At 43.3% G+C, this 18,900-nt stretch overlaps 1 protein-coding gene across 4 annotated transcripts in view; it reads left to right on the plus strand.

Moving 5' to 3' along the window:
• Positions 1-5,970: 5,970 nt before the first annotated feature.
• LOC105731546 (zinc finger protein 16) overlaps positions 5,971-18,900 on the plus strand; it is a 28,243-nt gene continuing 15,313 nt past the window's right edge. Inside the window, exons 1-2 of one of the 4 annotated variants that reach the window (XM_064384743.1) lie at positions 5,971-6,051; positions 8,791-8,995. In XM_064384743.1, the coding sequence (XP_064240813.1) occupies positions 8,800-8,995 (196 nt within the window). In that variant the 5' untranslated portion in view covers positions 5,971-6,051; positions 8,791-8,799. The other 3 variants (XM_012473376.3, XM_064384744.1, XM_064384745.1) reach the window with 3 other exon arrangements.

Raw genomic sequence — 18,900 nt, forward strand, 5'->3', positions numbered from 1 at the left:
AAGATGTGTCTTTCCATGCATTTGTCAGCAAACTTCACAAACCCCTGACTCAATGACTGAGCACAGCCTTCCAGGAGAATGCCTTGAACACAAAAAGCAGGATAGAGCCCAGGTCACCAAGTCTCTTGCCTGAATCATTGCTTTATTTATTTATTTATTTATTTATTTATTTATTTATTATTTATTGTGACAGAGTCTCATTCTATCTCCAGGCTGGAGTGCAGTGGCTTGATCCCAGCTCACTGCAACTTCCGTTTTCTGGTTTCAAGCAATTCTCCTGCCTCAGCCTCCTGAGTAGCTGGGACTACAGGCACGCACCACCACACCTGGCTAATTTTTTGTATTTTTAGTAGAGATGGGGTTTCACCATGTTGGCCAGGATAGTCTCGATCTCTTGAACTTGTGATCCCCCTGCCTCGGCCTCCCAAAGTGCTGGGATTACAGGTGTGAGTCACCTTGCCTGGCCATCACTGCATTTTTAGAAAAGGTAAGTTGAACAATTCTAGCCCTTGCCTTTTCCTGTATATAGGATAATGTCTGACAAGATTAATGATTATGCCTCTGTGACCAGATGTACTCTTGCACCCAGACTATCATGAGATTTTGCTCTTATGTAACTTGTGAGCATGTGCAGAACCTCTGCCATCTGATATATAAACTGTGAGCTGAGCCAGCCATGGTGGCTCAGGCCTGTAATCCCAGCACTTTGGGAGGCTGAGGCAGGTGGATCACCTGAGGTCAGGAGTTTGAGACCAGCCTGACCGACATGGTGAAACCCTGTCTCTAAATGAATAAATAAATAAAATAAAATAAAATAAAATCATGAGAAGATATTTGTTTAATAAAAAATAAAACAAAACTGTGAGCTGAAACACTGCTTTGGAGTAGTCTAACAGAAATTCTCTGAGAGACTCTCCTGGTTTGCAATCCTGAGTAAGACTCTAAATAAAACTGACTAATTCTTTCAATACCTGATTTTTTTTCTGTAGCTGACAGTCCGATGCTTAATTAGCAAAGGATTTCTTCCATTCTAGGGTCAAAAACAGTATTTCCTGTATGTTTTTCTGTAGCCTATTTGCATATTTAGGTCTTTAGTTCATTTAGAGACCCATTGTTTACATTTTTAGGTAGGAGTTCAGTTCAGTTTTTCACCACTGATGAGTTCATATTCTCAACACCTTAAACTAAATGACCTACACCTTGCCACGGATTATGGTGCCACTTTTTTCATCTATGAAATGCCCATTTGTACAAAAGTCTGATACTGAACGCTTTGCCATGCTGCTTCTATTTGTCAACTCTTGTGCCCTTACTGGTAGCACATCCTCCTTTTCCTTTTTAAAACTGATGCAAGTTCATTTATTTTTCTATGTAATTTTCAGCTTCCACCTAAAATTTCAAGTAGAACTTGGATTGTATTACAGTGAATTTGTAGGTTAAGTTGGGGGAAATGTACACCTTTAAAGTATTTTGTTCCATCTAAGAGCAAGTAATATCTCTCCATTGATTCAGATCATTGTGTTCTTTACCAGAATTTCAGAGTGTTCTCTGAGCAATGTTGGGTATTGCAGTCTTAAGTGATGTTTGTTAATTCCCCAGTATTTTATGATGTGTAGGATATTTTGTTACAGTATTTGGTTGGTTATTGCTGGTGTAGAGAAATGCTATCAATGCTTTTCTAACTTAGTTTAATTGACTCACAGTTCCACATGGCTGGGGAGGCCTCAGGAAACTTACAATCATGACAGAAGGCCAAGGGGAAGCAAGCACCTTCTTCACATGATGACAGGAGAGAGAGCAAGGGGGAAAACTGCCAAACACTTCTTTTTTGAGTTGGAGTCTCACTCTGTCACCCAGGCTGGAGTGCAGTGGTGCAATCGCAGCTCACTGCAACCTCTGCCTCCTGGGTTCAAGTGATTCTCCTGCCTCAGTCTTCTGAGTAGCTGGGACTACAGGTGCCTACCACAACACCCAGCTAATTTTTTTTTTTGTATTTTTAGTAGAGATGAGGTTTCACCATTGTGAGAAACACACTCACCTGTTCAAACCCAAAAAATGGACTTAGAGGCATGAAGAACAGGGAAAATGAGAGTTTTAATAATGGCCTTGCCAAGATAGGGTGTCTGGTAGGCAGGCATATCTGGGGCAGTCACAACAAGTAAATTATCCCCTAGCATGCAAGTCCCTCCCTTAGTTCCTCACTGGTTGAGTACTATGGGGTTACAATCTTCCCAGACGTCACCTAAGTTTTATTATACCACTTGTAACATTATACTGTGTCCCCTTTCCCGCTTATGTTTTGATTTCCCAATAATGAAACTTTCCTCCATTTTATGGGCTGACTCCTCCTCTACATTCTGTTTGCTTATTGTGATATTCTAGGTGCATAAGCCATGTGGTTTGTTACATTTGCAGGCTGGCTGCTAGTACTTAGATTTATCATGCCTTGAAAATGGACCATTTAAAATGTTTTCTCACTAATTCTCTTCTCCTTCCTGCTTACTTCCTTTGGTCTAATTTTCATTTAAACTCTTTTGGTCCTTGAATCGCTCTGGAAGTCATTTACTTTATTCTTCATAGGAGAGTGAGTTTAATTTTGTTTCTAACAGTAGCAGGTTATTTTGCTGGTATGTCATGGTCATTTATTTATTAATAGCTGTTAAAATTAATCTCTGTGCTCATCCCCTCACTGCTAGTAAGACTTCTGCCACAATTATGAGAGATGTAAGGATTGAGGCTACCATGCCTTTCCATTTTCCAAACCAACCTTCTAGCCAATCCATAAATGGGTCATCAATTGCAGCATTTTCTGCCAGTTCATTGGATAGAGTTGTTAGTCCTTGTAAAGCTTTTGTGATGATCCCATCTGGGGCAGTATACTTGGGAATGAAAGTACAACATTTCCCACCCACATAACCTTTTATGTTGGGTGGCATAACTAGCCACGTTTTTCTGCTAGTATAATGTCTAGCACAAGTCTATTCTCCTAGGCCATTTGGCTAGTGGCATTTAACTGGCTAGTCACCCATTTGAGGGCATCCCGAGTATAACTGATGAATCTCTATTGATTATAACAGATGTAGTTAATCCAATCCACATTCTTATTAATAGTTGACCACCAGAAGAGTGCTGACTCAAACCCAGCAGCTATTTGGTTTTGGGCCTTAAATTCATTAGGCACCTGCCTAGGGATGCCTAACAAGTTAACATATATTGGGCTCAAAAGAATTTGTCAAATCTTTCCAATTTTGGTCACCATGTGTATTTTCGTGTATCTTATGGAATGCCAGGGTGAAGGGAATGACCAATTGGGCTAAATCACAAGTCTCAGTTCAGTTGGATAATAACAGGTTATGGACATCAGCCCAGGGTATATGGAGAGCTAATTGCCATTGCTTGACTCACCAGTGATGTTTAGGATGTGGGTACAAGTTGAGAGTTCTCCCACAGTCTTATTGAACTCTGCCCCCTGCCTTGAGAGGCAAGAGGAGTGGTTTATATTCCCTATGGAGAAAAAGGGGATTGCTCTGGGATCTGACCTCTGCAATGTGGGAAAGAGCAATGACAGATTCTTTTTTTTTTTTAAGATGAGTCTCACTCTGTCGGCAGGCTGGAGTGCAGTGGCACAGTCTCAGCTCACTGCAACCTCCACTTCCTGGATTCAAGTGATTCTGCTGCCTCAGTCTCCCAAGTAGCTGGGACTACAGGTGCACACCACAATGCCCAGCTAACTTTTTATTTTTAGTAGAGACGTGGTTTCACCATGTTGGCCAGGATCATCTCGATCTTCTGACCTCGTGATCCGCCTGCCTCAGCCTCCCAAAGTGCTGGAATGACAGGCATGAGCCACTGCACTCGGCCAATGACAGACTCTCGTAAGTGTCATTTCCCCATGCAGCCTTGTCCTGGTATAGAGCCAACATGCAACACATTCCTTTAGGATTTGTGTCCCATCCAAGGGGAAACAGAACCACCTGTGCCTGAGGTCATCCCACAGCACACACATGGCAGTTACTCTTGTTGAGGGCTTGTACCAAAAATTTGACCCAGGGGTCCACTGCCAACCAAAACGCAGAGTCCGGCAGTGTCCACACACTTTTTTATTGAGTACAAAGCTGGGGGCAGGGTAGGTAGGGTGAGACATTGGTGGTCAGTGATAGGGTCAAGTACATCACATGAGGGCCCAGGACTTTCAAGTAGCCGAGATGAGGTAAGAAGCATAATGTGTCAGCGCTTTTTCCGTACTTGCCAAGAAAGAACAAAGACATTTAGATTTACGTTACTTTTACTGATTATATCTTCTAAGAAAAAGAGGAAGCAGGTGCAGAAGCGGAACATGAAAGTGGACATGGAATGTTACCACCGAAGCCCAGCATCACATAGAGACAATTAAGCCCCCAATGTCTACCACAAGAGCTTGGGGGAGCAGAGTTTTCTCCTAACTCCTCCGGGGAGGGAGACATCTTGGATGTCTCCTTCCATAGCTGTCTAAACAGCGGGTGCTTTCCCATCGCTGGTGCTGCCACACAGCCAACGTGCCCTCCAGTAGCCCTTACACAGGCATGACAGAGGGCTTAAAGCATCCCATCTTGCCTTAGGGTCCCTTCTTTCAAAATGTCACTTTAGGTTCACACTTAGCAACCTGAGAGGCATTAGTAAAATATTATGCTGAGTATATATATATATATGTATGTATGTATCTTCTTTCAAAATGTCACTTTCAAAACTAAGATCACCTATGAATAACTAAATCACCTATGAATAACTAAGATCACCTATGAATAACTACTATGGTTATATCTCTAGTTATTTTCATTATTTGCATGGGAATAGGCTGAGGCTTCTGACTCCTGCCTTGGCACTTACGGAGTCTCCCACCCACAAGAAATTTCTTCTACCAGTTGCCCTAAATTCTCTCTCTCAAGCTCAAAGTTCCACAGATCTCTAGGGCAGGGCCAAAATGCCACCGATCTCGTTGCTAACGCATAACAAGAGTGATCTTAGCTCCAGTTTCCGGTAAGTTTCTCATCTCCATCTCAGAGCACCTCAGCCTGGACTTCAAAAAAAAAAAAAAAAAAGGTTATCTAGACAGTTTTTCTTGAATTCCAATAGAGTTTGTTGTGAATTTTTTAAAATGTATTCCTGATTTTGATAGTTTAATCTGCCTGCAAAATGAACATTAAAATATTTGTGGGTGTTTTTTGTTGTTTGTTTGTTTTATTTTTTTGAGACAGGGTCTCACTCTCTCACCCAGGCTGGAGTGCAATGATGTGATCCTGGCTGACTGCAGCCTCATATTCCCTAGCTCAAGCAATTCGCCCACCTCAGCCTCCTGAGTAGCTGGGACTATAGGTGCACACCACCACATCTGGCTAACTGTTGTATTTTTTGTAGAGAAGGAGTCTCCCTATATTGCCCAGGCTGGTCTCAAATTCCTGGCCTCAAGCTATCTGCCCACCTTGGCCTTCCAAGTGCTAGAATCACAGGCATGGGCCTCTGCATCCAGCCTTATTTGTATTCTTTATGTCCAAGTGTACCATTCATTTCTGTATTATAAATGATCCATGTACAATCACACGAAAACGTATTAGCTACTGAAGGAATCTGAATTCTATTTATCTATCAAATCACTTATTGATTGAGGGATTCAGTTCTTCCAAAAAACGTATCCTTATGTTTTTATCAAGCTACAATATGTTCAGATTCTGGGGACCTGTGTATTAAAATCTCCCACTACGATAGTATAGCTCATTATCTCTGCATTTCTAACAGTGTTCCCTTTTCTTTATTTGTCGCCTTGTTCAGTGCACGGGTCCACTCTGATAAAGAGGAACAGAAGGGTCTCTGGGCTCAGGATTAGCGGAAACAGGTCTGGGGCTGAATCACAGAGTCGCCCCGGCCTCCCGTTGTCTAGAGAGACTACGCCGTCCCAGATAGAATGAGCCGCGGGCCGGAAGTTGAGGCGGGACTTCCTGGAGGATCAGCCGGCCTCGGCTGAGGCGCCTTCGTGCTGCGGTGCTGTCTCTCTTCCAAGCGCGACCCCTTGAGGAGGTGAGTTGGTTCTGTGAAGCTCCACGCTTGGGACCACGCGTCCGTTTTGTCCCCAATGGTTGGGGGCCCAGGGGCCCCTTAGGGCTCATACGGGGCGGGCGGCGAGACTGGTTCCCCCGGGCGGGGGCGGAGCCGCGCGGTGGGGTTGTGGGGCGGGGGCGGGGCAGGGGCCGCTCGGCCTGGGCCGGAGGTCGGAGCCTGGGAGCGGCCTCCGGGAGAGGGATCTCCAGGGAGGGCCCTCGGGAGGGTCCAGGAGCCAGGACTCCTCCCGCAGACTGGCGGCGGTCAAGTTCAGGCGGAGCGACGGGGCAGCAGTGACGTGGGGTGGTTCCCGGGGCGTGGGAGACAGAGTGGGTTCGCCGTTCCTGGTCTTCTGTGCGAAGTCGGAGATGCATGGAGCAGAGCCGGGGGAGAAGGGGGGTTTCTCTCGGCCTCGGATGTCCGCTGCCCAGTCAGTGGCGGAGTCGCTCTCCGTATGCAGGAGGTGCTCTGGGGAGGGAGGAGAGTTGGACTCGGACTCCCGCTAGGGGGAAGGCGCTGCGGGGTGGCCAGGGCCCGACCTGTGCTGCTTGCTATGGGAGGCGGCGACCGGCCCTTGCAGTTGCCCGTCTCCTCACGAGCAGCCTTAGTTAGCCTTTAGCCAGGAGGCTCCGCTTCCGAGTTTGTTCAAGCTGTTGGGCGAATCTTTTTCCTTGGGGTTGGTCCTTGGAAGTGTTGGCAGTCTGCCCGGGTGGCCCTTAGCTCTCCGAGGTCCTTCCTTGTGGCCCTGTCAGATCCTTCTCAGGCTTTTAAGGGGTCATTTGATTAGATTGGGTCACGCCCATAACCTTAATTCCCTCTGCAAAGTCCCTTTTGGCATGTAGTGTAACATAAGCACAAGTTCCAGGGATATGGACACGGGGGAGAGGGAGCGTTTATTCTGTGGGCTGATAGGCAAGATCCCACACATAATGAAGTGAGAAAAATAAGGTGTGAAGCAATAGCATAGTTGGGGGTGTGTGTGTGTGTGTGTGTGTGTTTATATATACATGTGTGTATATACATGCTGTGTAAGCCTAGATTAATTTGGAAGGGTACACTAGAAATAAGGGAAACTGAGTGGCTGTTTGGGCGTTTTTCACCATAAATCCTTTTTTACCTTTTAAATTTTGAGCCATATGACTATGTCCCCATTCAGAAACAATGAGAATTTAAAGTATTTTTAAATAAAATGAACTAAATAAATATTGCAGATTATTACATCTCCCCTTCTCTGGGGAGAGGTTTCCCTCATTGAAACTGGGCATCTGCACTGTAAGGGCAGGCAGATGCAGTCATGAAGGCCTTGTCACCCCCACCCCCCATGTCTGCTGCTCTGTTTCTGCTGCCACGTGGTAGACGCCTTAGTGCTCTGCCTGCTTTGAATCTCATCTCACACCATTCCTCTGAGCACCCAGCCAGGTTAATCTTGAGATGTTTTGTTAGTTTTATCTCTCCTGACATAGAAATGTGGCCAATGCTTCACCTTCGTCTGGTAGCCAAGCCCACTTATCATCGGTCCACAGTGACCATCACTGTGAGCTCTGTTCATATCTCTTTGCCTTCTCCCTCAAGCTTTGTCCCTACACTTGTCCTCTGACCTTTTCACCCAGACCACTAGCTGTGCACTCCTCCTTGATGATGATCTGAGTCCAGGTGCACTACCCAGCCCTTCTTTCTTCCCCACATAGCCTATGGGTGACACCTACCAACACTTTGACTCCCTGCACCATCCTTCTGGCACCTTTATTCAGATCCACTTTGCAGATCCCCTTGACCAAACCCTCACTCTCAGCTGGTCCCATGAGGGCAGAGGAGTCAATGTCAGTACAATGTGAGTGAAGGGCCGAGGTGTGTCAGTTCTCCCAGTGGGCCCCTGGGCAGGGTATGGTGCATTTACACAGAGGGTAGGGAGAATCAGTAACTTGGTCCATGTGAGGAGCCCATCATGCCTCCACATGAGAGTGTCTTATCTCCTGCTCAGAGAGAGTGGTTAGGACTGGGGATGAGCCTAAGTTTGTGAGTCTTAACAGGGGTGTTGATGCCTTAAGGCTGGACATAATCACCAAGGAAGTTGGTGTCAGTACGGAAGTGAACACTGGGGTACCAACATGAAATGGGGAATGAGAGGCTAGGAGGGAGTAGCTGGTGCACTGGGAGAACGTCCCAGGCAAGTAAAGATGGGAACACCTGCTGTGGATGCTGCCAGGATGGTGCATCTCAGAATTGACCACTAGGATTGGTAGGCATTGATGCATAATGACTACAAGTGGGTCTGCGGCACAGGCTGTCCCTGGCTGCTCAACCTTTGGAGCTGCTGTTCTCCCACTCTAGTTGGGTCTGGCATGCCCAGCTTCAGAGCACTGTGAATGTCAGCAATATGGAGTGAGAAGAGTGGACCCACAGCAGAATACAGACCCTGTGGGGGCTGCCCTCCTATCAGGGCAGGCCTGGGCCCCGTTAGCCCACTTTGCCTTAGGGTCAGCAACTTGCCCCTTTGTACCTGTGGCCCTGGCTTGTGAGTCTGTGTCTCCATGTCTGACTCCCTCTTTTTGGGTTCAGGATCAGGGAACATAGCATCAGCCCCTGAGCCCTGACAGCACCAGGCCGTCTTCAGGTCTTGGGCTGTAAGAGTGGAGGAAGAGACCCCTTTCTTATGGGAGGATGAATCCCTGGAGCTAGCCTGTCTGTATACTTACCTGTGTTCTTTCTGGTCTTCAGGTCCTAGTCATGCCCAGCCTTAGAACTCGCCATGAGGAGGCAGAGATGAAGCTCTCAGCTCCAGGACCATCCCCTTGGACCCCAGCAGCCCACGCCCATGTGAGTGATGCTCCTGCTGTGACCCACTCTGGATCTGTAGTCTGTAGTGCCCTCTGCTGTGGTGATACTGAGCCGGAAGCCATCTGCCCTCACTACCAACCACCAGGTACTTTAAGAATATTTCCCCACTGGTGCCCTTATTCTGGGGAAATGATGTCCATGGAACCCTGTGCTTACCTCTAGGAGGCATCTGTGTCATCATAGGTGGGAAGGGTGAGGAGGGTACTCATTGACTTAAGGAGCCAAGACTGGATGTCAGCAAGGAAGTTGACCTGGCCTGGCCCCTGGCACCTTGAGCAGAACTGTGATTTCCCCACTTGACACAAAGAGGCATGACATGATGGCCTCTGAGGTGCTTTGATTTGCCCTATAGTCCTGACCCCTTCCCAGTTCAATAACCAGGCTAGTGGCAGCCCCCTCCCCCCAGGACTCTACTCTAGTCCTGGCTTTTGTACTATGGTTACCTATATAGTTAGCCATCTAAAGCCTAGGAAGAAAAGCTGAGGAGTTTCTTGTGTGAAAATAAAGGCATTCCAAAAGCACCCTTGGACTGGGTGTGGTGGCTCATACCTGTAATCGAAGCACTTTGAGAGGCCAAGGCAGGATGATTGTATGAGGCCTGGAGTTCAGGACCAGCCTGTATAACATGGCACGATCCTGTCTCTACTAAAAAATTAAGAAAGGCTGGGTGTGGTGACTCATGCCTATAATCCCATCACTTTGGGAGGCCAAGGTGGGTGGATTGCTTGATGCCAAGAGTTTGAGACCAGCCTGGCCAACATGGCAAAACCCTGTCTCTACTAAAAGTACAAAAATTAGCCAGGTGTGGCGACACGTACCTGTAATCCCAGCTACTCGGGAGGCTGAGGCATGAGAATCACTTGTACCTGGTAGGCGGGGGTTGCAGTGAGCTGAGATCATGCCACTGCACTCTAGCCTGGGAAACTGGAGTGAGGCTCTGTCTCAAAAAAAAAGGCACCCTTTTATACTGGTGAATCCAGGAAGTCACATGCATACCCATGCATGAATGTGTGCTCAGAAAAGACCAGTTAAGACCATAAGCTTTCTTCTCTGGCTAATCTCTAGGCTAAGTGAAGGCAATAAACTCAAAAAGAGTTCTGAACAGTGTTTAAAAAGTACCCCAACACACTGTCAATCCACAAAGACTGAGGGAAGTGTTTTGATTTTTCCCTTAACATTCAAAGAAATCAAAGTTTGACAGTGTTCAACTGTCAAAACACTAGTTGAACACAAGCTGAAGAAAAAGACTTCAGTGACTGTACTTGACAAAGAATAGGCTTTGCAAAAATAATTTGATTAAGTAACTAAATGAACATATGACTAGTCTTCAATAATCAAAAACAGCAAAGTCTAGGATAGGGGTACCACATTTTAATATTCAGATGTGCAGTTTTTAACAAAATAAAAATCATGAAGCATACAAAAAAATATGTCCCATTCAAAGGAAAAAAGTAAACTGACAGAAAGTGTCCTGGAGAAAGTACAGACATTGGACTTAACTAGATAAAAACTTTAAATTGACTGTTTCAAATATGCTCAAAGAGCTAAAAGAAACCATAGAGAACTACAAGAACCAAGAAAATGATGTGTGAGCAAATGAAAATATCTAAAAAAATACAAATTATAGAAGAAACATAGAAAATCTGGAACTGAAGTGTTTAATAAAATGAAGTGGAAATTTTGCTAGAGAGTTTCAGCAGTAGATTTGAGCAGGCAGATACATCTGCAAACTTAAAGATAAGACAATTGAAATCATTAAGTTTGAGGAGAGAAAAAAATCCAAGAAAAGTGAACTTAATGAACCATGGGACACCATCAAGTAGACCAACGTGCATAGTATGGGTGTTCAAAAAGGAAAAGAGTAGAGAAGGGAATGAAAAGAATATTTAAAGAAATAATGGCTGAAAGTATTCCAGATGTGATGCAAGACATGTCTACACATGCGAGAAGTTCAACGAACTGAATAGAGTCAGTTTAAAGAGATCCACACCAGGTCTCTTTCTAATCAAATTGTTGAAAGACAAACCAGGAATCTTGAAAGCAGCAAGAGAGAAGGGACGTATCCTGAACAGGGGGTTCTCAGTAATATTTCATCAGAACTCATGAAAGTCAAAAGGCAGTGGGACAGCTTAAACTCCTAAGAGGCGGAAAAAAAAACCTGTCCACTAAGAATTCTGTTATCTAGCAAAATTATTCTTCAAAAAGAAGGAGAAATTAAAATACATCCAGACACATAAGAGCTGAGGAAGCTTGTTACAAATAGACTGCCCTACAAGAAATGCTAAAGGGAGTCCCAAAGGTTGAAATGAAAGAACACTAGACAGGGACTCAAAGCCATACAAAAATAAAGACCTCCAGTAAAGGTAACTAACTATGTAGGTAAGTATAAAAGTTAGTATCCCTGTTTTTGGTTTGTAAATCCACTTTGTATTGGGTTGGTGCAAAAGTAATTGTGGTTTTTGCCATTGCGTATTTCCTACGTCACCTAAAGGACAAATACATAAAAGGTCTGCATTATAAGTCTATGTTTTTTACCCCACCATATATAAAGATGTAATCAGTGATGACAATAACATAAAGGGGGTAGCAGCTGTAGAGAAGCAGAGATTTTGTATGTTTTTGAGGCTAAATTGGTATAAATTGTTTTAGGATGTTAGAACATTTATTGCAATCATTGTGGTAACCAGTAAGAAAATATCTTACAGATAGGCCAGGGACAGTGGTTCATGCCTATAATCCCAGCACTTTGGGAGGCCAAGGCAGGTGGATCACCTGAGGTCAGGAGTTTGAGACTAGCCTGACCAACATGGCAAAACCCCATCTTTACTAAAAATACAAGAATTAGCCAGGTATGGTGGTGAGCACGTGTAATCCTAAGCTACTTGGGAGGCTAGGCAGGAGAATCACAGGAACCCAGGAGGCAGAGGTGTAGTAAGCCGAGATCGTGCCACTGCACTCTAGCCTGGGTAACAGAGCAAAACTCCATTTAAAAAAAAATCTTGGCCGGGCACGGTGGCTCACGCCTGTAATCCCAGCACTTTGGGAGGCCGAGGCGGGTGGATCATGAGGTCAAGAGATCGAGACCATCCTGGTCAACATGGTGAAACCCTGTCTCTACTAAAAATACAAAAAATTAGCTGGGCGTGGTGGCGCGTGCCTGTAATCCCAGCTACTCGGGAGGCTGAGGCGGGAGAATTGCCTGAACCGAGGAGGCGGAGGTTGCGGTGAGCCACAATCGCGCCATTGCACTCCAGCCTGGGTAACATGAGCGAAACTCCATCTCAAAAAAAAAAAAAAAAAAAAAAATCTTAAAAATGAACACAAGAGGGAGGCCGAGGTGGGTGGATCACGAGGTCAAGAGATCGAGACCATCCTGGTCAACATGGTGAAACCCCGTCTCTACTAATACAAAAAATTAGCTGGGCATGGTGGCGCGTGCCTGTAATCCCAGCTACTCAGGAGGCTGAGGCGGGAGAATTGCCTGAACCCAGGAAGCGGAGGTTGCGGTGAGCCGAGATTGCGCCATTGCACTCCAGCCTGGGTAACGAGCGAAACTCCGTCTCAAAAAAAAAAAAAAATGAACACAAGAAGTAAGGCAGGTACACTACAAAAAAGGTAATATACAAAAATACAGCAGCAGAGGAATTGAGGAACAAAAAGGTAAAAGATATATCAGAAACAACAAAATGGAAGAAGTCCTTCCTTTTCAGTAATTACTTAACATGTACACTCTTCAGTCAAAAGGCAAATATTTACAGAATGTATAAGAAAGCGTGGTCCAACTGTGTGCCACAAGAAACTTTAGATTCAAAGATACAAATAAGTTTAAAGTGAAAGGTGGAAAAAATATTCCATGCAGAGAATAACCAAAAGCGAGCTGGGGTGGCTATACTAACATTAGACAAAATAGACAGCAAAGAAGGGCGGTATATATTTATAAAAGGGTAGATTCATCCAGAAGATACCGCAGTTATAAGCAGATAAAAAAGGGCTCCAAACTATCCGAAGCAGACATAGAGAGGTTGGAAGGGAGAAATAGATAGCTCTATAGTAATAGACACTTTGGTACTCTACTTTGAAAAATGGATAGAACATCTAGACAGAAGATCATTAAGCATATAGGGGACTTGAATAGCACTATAAACCAACTAGATCTCATGGACATTGCTATGGTCTGAATGTTTGTGCCCCACTCCCACCCCTCCATTTGTATCTTGAAATCTAATCCCCAGTATATTGTTATTAAGAGGTGGGGCCTGGGCTGGGCACAGTGGCTCACGCCTGTAATCCCAGCACTTTGGGAGGCTGAGGCGGGTGGATCACGAGGTCAAGAGATCGAGACCATCCTGGTCGACATGGTGAAACCTCATCTCTACTAAAAAAATACAAAAAATTAGCTGGGCATGGTGGCGTGTGCCTGTAATCCCAGCTACTCAGGAGGCTGAGGCAGGAGAATTGCTTGAACCCAGGAGGCAGAGGTTGCAGTGAGCAGGGATCGTGCCATTGCACTCCAGACTGGGTAACAAGAGCGAAACTCCATCTCAAAAAAAAAGAAAAGAGATGGGGCCTTTGGGAAGTTACTAGGTCATGAGAACAGAGCCCTGTAAATTGGATTATACCCTTATAAGAGGCCTGAGGGAGCTTGTTAGCCTCTTTTCTTGCTCTTCTACCATGTGAGTACACATGGAAGGCAATACCTAGGAGGAACAAGCTCTCATCAGGCAGTGAATCCCCTGGCACCTTGATCTGAACTTCACAGCCTCCAGAACTGTGAGCAACAAATTTCTGTTGTTTATAAATAACCCAGTCTAATGTATCTTGTTATAGTAGCCCAAATGGGTGAAAACAAAAGTATATAAAAATTCAGAAAAGAAGATAAACATTTTTCTTAAGTGTACATGTAACACAAACTATATGTTAGACCACAGAACAAGTCTCAATAAATTTAAAAAGATTGAAATTTTACAAAGTGTCTTATCTGACCAGTAACAGTGGGGAAACTGGAAAGTATACAAATGTATGGAAATAAAGCAACCAGTGGGTCAAAGAAGAATTCAGACAGTTAGACAATACCTACAGACGAATGAAAACACAACATGCTAAAACTTATGGGATGCAGTGAAGGCAGTGTCAAAAGGGAAATTTATAGCAGTAAACACTTCGTTAAAAAGGAAGAAACAGGCCAGGTGTGATTGGGAGGCTGAGGTGGGTGGTTTCCTTGAGCCCAGGAGTTCAAGACCAGCCTGGGCATCATGATTGAGACCCTGTCTCATACCAAGAATATAAAAAATTAGCCAGGCATGGTGGCTTGTGCTCATAGTCCTAGCTACTTGTAAGGCTGAGGTAGGAGGATCACCTAGGCTCAGGAAGTAGAGGCTGCAGTGAGCTGAAATCATGCCACTGCATTCCAGCCTGCGCAATGGGAGTGAGACCCTGTCTCAAAAACAAAAACAAAACAAAAATGGAAGGAAGAAAGAAAGATATAAATCAGTAGCTTAATTTTACATCTTAAAGGACTGAAAAAGAAGAGCAAATAAAGTTCAAAGCTAGCAGAAGGAAGAAAAAAATAAGAATTAGAACAGAGTTAAATGAAATAGTGTAGAAAATCAATAGAATCAACAAAATCAAAAGTTGGTTTTGTGAAAAGATAAACTTAGATTGATTTAAAAAAAGACAGAAATAACTAAAATCAGAAACGAAAGTGGGGACATTACTAACCTTACAAAAGTAAAACAGTAAGAGAATATTGGGTCTAGTTGTACACCAGCAAATTAGATAATTGAAAGGGACAAATCAATAGAAACACACAAGTTCCTAAAACTGACTGAAGCATAGGTAGAAAATCTGAACAGACTTCTAACAGAGATTGAGTTAGTAAAGACTCCCAATAAAATAAAGTCCAGGACAATGACTTTTCTTTATTATTATTTTTTAAGGCAGAGTCTCACTCTGTCACCCAGACTGGAGTACAATGGCGAGATCTCAGCTCACTACAACCTCTGCCTCCTGAGTTCAAGTGATTCTCCTCTCTCAGCCTCCCAAGTAGCTGGGATTACAGGCATACACTGCCATGCCCAGCTGATTTTTTGTATTTTTAGTAGAGATGGGGTTTCACCATGTTCCCCAGACTGGTCTCGAACTCCTGAGCTCAGGTAGTCCACCTGCCTCAGCTTCCCAAAGTGCTGGGATTACAGATGTGAGTCACCATGCCTGGCCCACAAGGACTTTAAAGTTGAATTTAATGATTTAATACCAAGCCTTCTACCAGCATTTAATGAATTAATACCAAACATTTGCAAACTGTTCCAAAGGAGAAGAGAACACTTCCTAACTCTTTAAGGTCAACATTACACTGATTCCAAAGCCAGATGAAGATATTTCTTTCTTGACAAGAAAAGAAAATTACAAACCATTATCCCTTATGGCTAGAGATGTAAAACTCCCAACAAAAAAACAGAAAACTGAATCCAGTAGCATATTAAGGATACTATACCTGATGACCAAGTGGGATTTAACCCAGGATATAAGGGTGGTTCAATATAAGAAAACCTGCTGTTGTAATTCGTCACGTTAATGGAATGAAGGAGAATAACTATGATCATCTCAATTTATGCAGACAAAATAGACCAAATCTAACAGTTTCATAATTTTAAAAAAAAGCATTCATAAAACTTGTAATAGAAGGGGACCTCCTGAACATGATAAAGGGCATTTGTGAAAACCCTCAAGTTGACATCATACACAGTAGTGAAGAGCAAAGCTTTTCCCCAAAGGTCAGGAACAAGATAAACGTGCCACTGTGTAACCTTGTATTGCAAGTTCTAACCAGAGCAATTAGTCAAGAAGAAATAAAAGGCATCCAGTTGGAAAATGAAGTAAAATTATATTTCCATAAAGTGTGACTCCATATATATGAAATCCCAAAGAATCCATGAGAAAGCTACAAGAGCTAATAAACAAATTCAGCAAAGTTGCAGCAACTGAACAACACATGAAATCAGTTGTTTCTGTATACCAGCAATGAACAGTCTGAAAAGGAAATTAGGAAAGCAATTCCATATACAATGACATCAATAGGAAAAATAAAAACCTAGGAGTAAATTTGTCCCAGGAGGTTTAAGACTTATTCACTGAAAATTGCAAAAGATTTTGGAAAGGAATTAAAGAAATCATAAATAAATGGAAGGCATATTGTGTTCATGTATTGGAAGACTTTAATATTAACTGTCAAAATACCTAGAATGTGGTGTTGGTCATGTTGGGGTCACCACCTGAGACATTGATCAGCACCTGCTGAGGTCTGTCCTGCAGACCCTGACTCAGCGACGGATGAATAAATACACTCACACACACCAGAGTACAGTGTAAGAGTCAGGCTAGGGATGGTTGTCACCTGCTTTCAGAGGGTGATTGTAGCTAACTGACCCCTACTACTTGTCCTTCCTCACATTTATTCAGTATAGATTTAATGACAGAGGTTCTGAGTCAACACACTTGTGGATAATTAACATGATTAAGAGTTGTTTTACAAATGATAAAAGCTTTTAGTTCTGGGGCCCAGAATAAACACCATTAATGGGTAATTCTCCTTTGACCTCCCCCCTGAGAGGGCCACTCAGCACACAGTTTACATGACTAAACAGTAGAGACAAAAGAATGTGGGATAAACAGACTTAACTGGGGAAGCTTTTATTTTCTTAATCTTTATCCTATGACTTAATGCTCTAACTTAAGAACTGGCTGCCTTCAGCCCATCTCACTAAAAACCTTTCAGCCTTCCATAAGCTTTGAGACTGTAATCTATAACTTCCCTAATATTTCCCTTAATATTTTGTCAGCCACTCTGAGTGGATCCCAGTATCTCCCCCTTCTCTGTTATTAATATTAGGCTTTGTTGTCTGCCAGCTACTGATGCGTTCAGCCATGGGTCTGTCAGGTGAGGCGGTCATTGCTCTTATTCCGGCTTTGTATCGTAGAATTAATAAATAACATAAGACAATTCTGAGTACAATTAACAACATTCTTTTCTAGTCAAAGAGCGACTCCTAGGAATGGGGGTTTAACTAGGAGAGAGGATCTCGCACACCTTTCCACATGGCTGTTTGTTGGGTATGTAGATCTATAATGTGAAGAGATTCTAGAAGTTTAGTTTTAAATTGCTTTACATCTGATGTTAAATTGTCTTGAAAGTTCCTTAGAGGTGTTGTTTTACCTCATCCACTGCAATGCTGTCAGTTGCTAGGATGACTGTGGCTGAGAATATAAAGGCTATAAGTGTAACTATGAATCTTTTGTGTCTGACCTGTAGTGTTACTTGACATCTCAGTTCACTGTATGCTATTAATGAGGAACTTCACTGGGGGTAAGTTAGTCTCTTTTATTTAAGCAGTTGGGTTGTTAGTAGCTTTGAAGGGGGTATTAGTTTTAAGTTACAGGGCAGAAAAATGTAGATTAGAAGATGGGCTTGATAGAGTGTAGTAAGTACAGGTTGCAGGCAAAGTAAGAGAATAAAAAATAAAAAGGTTATCTGGAGTGAATGATGTCTCTGTCTGGAGCAGGATTTGCTTTGCCTCCTATGTTGTCTTCTTCAGCATTCTCCAGGTGATGTCCAGGGCTGTGTTGTCTGTGGAAGCCTCATTGTTTGGAGTTGTGGATCCTGTAGAGTCTTTCTTAGGATGGCTCGAGTTTTTTCTTCTTTCCGTCCTTTGATGAGGACACAGTCTCTAGACTGGTGCTAGTGTACTGGAAATTCTATAAGTGGTGCCTGTGCTAAGAGACCTTTTATAATCTTTGTAAAAGAGCAGGTTAGTAATTTTAAAAAAACTTGTAGTGCTTTATCTTAATGTCTTGTTTACAGAAAAACTAGATGTTACTTCTTTAACTTATAACCAATATGTTTACACACAGTAAAGGTACATTTTTTTATTTTTATTTTTTATTTTTATTGCATTTTAGGTTTTGGAGTACATGTCAAGAACATGCAAGATTGTTGCATAGGTACACACATGGCAGTGTGATTTGCTGCCTTCCTCCCCATCACCTATATCTGGCATTTCTCCCCATGCTATCTCTCCCCAACTCCCCATCCCCACTATCCCTCCCCTATCTCCCCCCGACAGACCCCAGTGTGTGATACTCCCCTCCCTGTGTCCATGTGTTCTCATTGTTCAACACCTGCCTATGAGTGAGAACATACGGTGTTTGATTTTCTGTTCTTGTGTCAGTTTGCTGAGAATGATGGTTTCCAGGTTCATCCATCCACGTCCCTACAAAGGACACGAACTCATCGTTTTTGATGGCTGCAAAATATTCCATAGTGTATATGTGCCACATTTTCCCTGTCCAGTCTATCATCCATGGGCATTTGGGTTGGTTCCAGGTCTTTGCTATTGTAAACAGTGCTGCAGTGAACATTCGTGTGCATGTGTCCTTATAGTAGAAGGATTTATAATCCTTTGGATGTATACCCAGTAATGAGATTGCGGGGTCAAATAGAATTTCTATTTCGAGGTCCTTGAGGATACACCACACTGTATTCCACAATGGTTGAACTAACTTACACTCCCACCAACAGTGTAAAAGTGTTCCTGTTTCTCCACATCCTCTCCAGCATCTGTTGTCTCCAGATTTTTTTAATGATCGCCATTCTAATTGGCATGAGATGTTATCTCAATGTAGTTTTGATTTGCATTTCTCTAATGACCAGTGATGATGAGTATTTTTTCATATGTTTGTTGGCCTCATGTATGTCTTTTGTAAAGTGTCTGTTCATATCCTTCGCTCAATTTGAGTGGGCTTGTTTGATTTTTTTCTTGTAAATCTGTTTTAGTTCTTTGTAGATTCTGGATATCAGCCCTTTGTCAGATGGGTAGACTGCAAAAATTTTTTCCCATTCTGTTGGTCTCTAGTTCACTCTAATGACTGTTTCTTTTGCTGTGCGGAAGCTGTGGAGTTTGATTAGGTCCCATTTGTCTATTTTGGCTTTTGTTG

Source organism: Aotus nancymaae, unplaced genomic scaffold (genome assembly GCF_030222135.1).
Source record: "Aotus nancymaae isolate 86718 unplaced genomic scaffold, 86718_ANA_hifiasm-v0.15.2.pri h1tg000036l, whole genome shotgun sequence".
NCBI classification, from domain to species: domain Eukaryota; kingdom Metazoa; phylum Chordata; class Mammalia; order Primates; family Aotidae; genus Aotus; species Aotus nancymaae.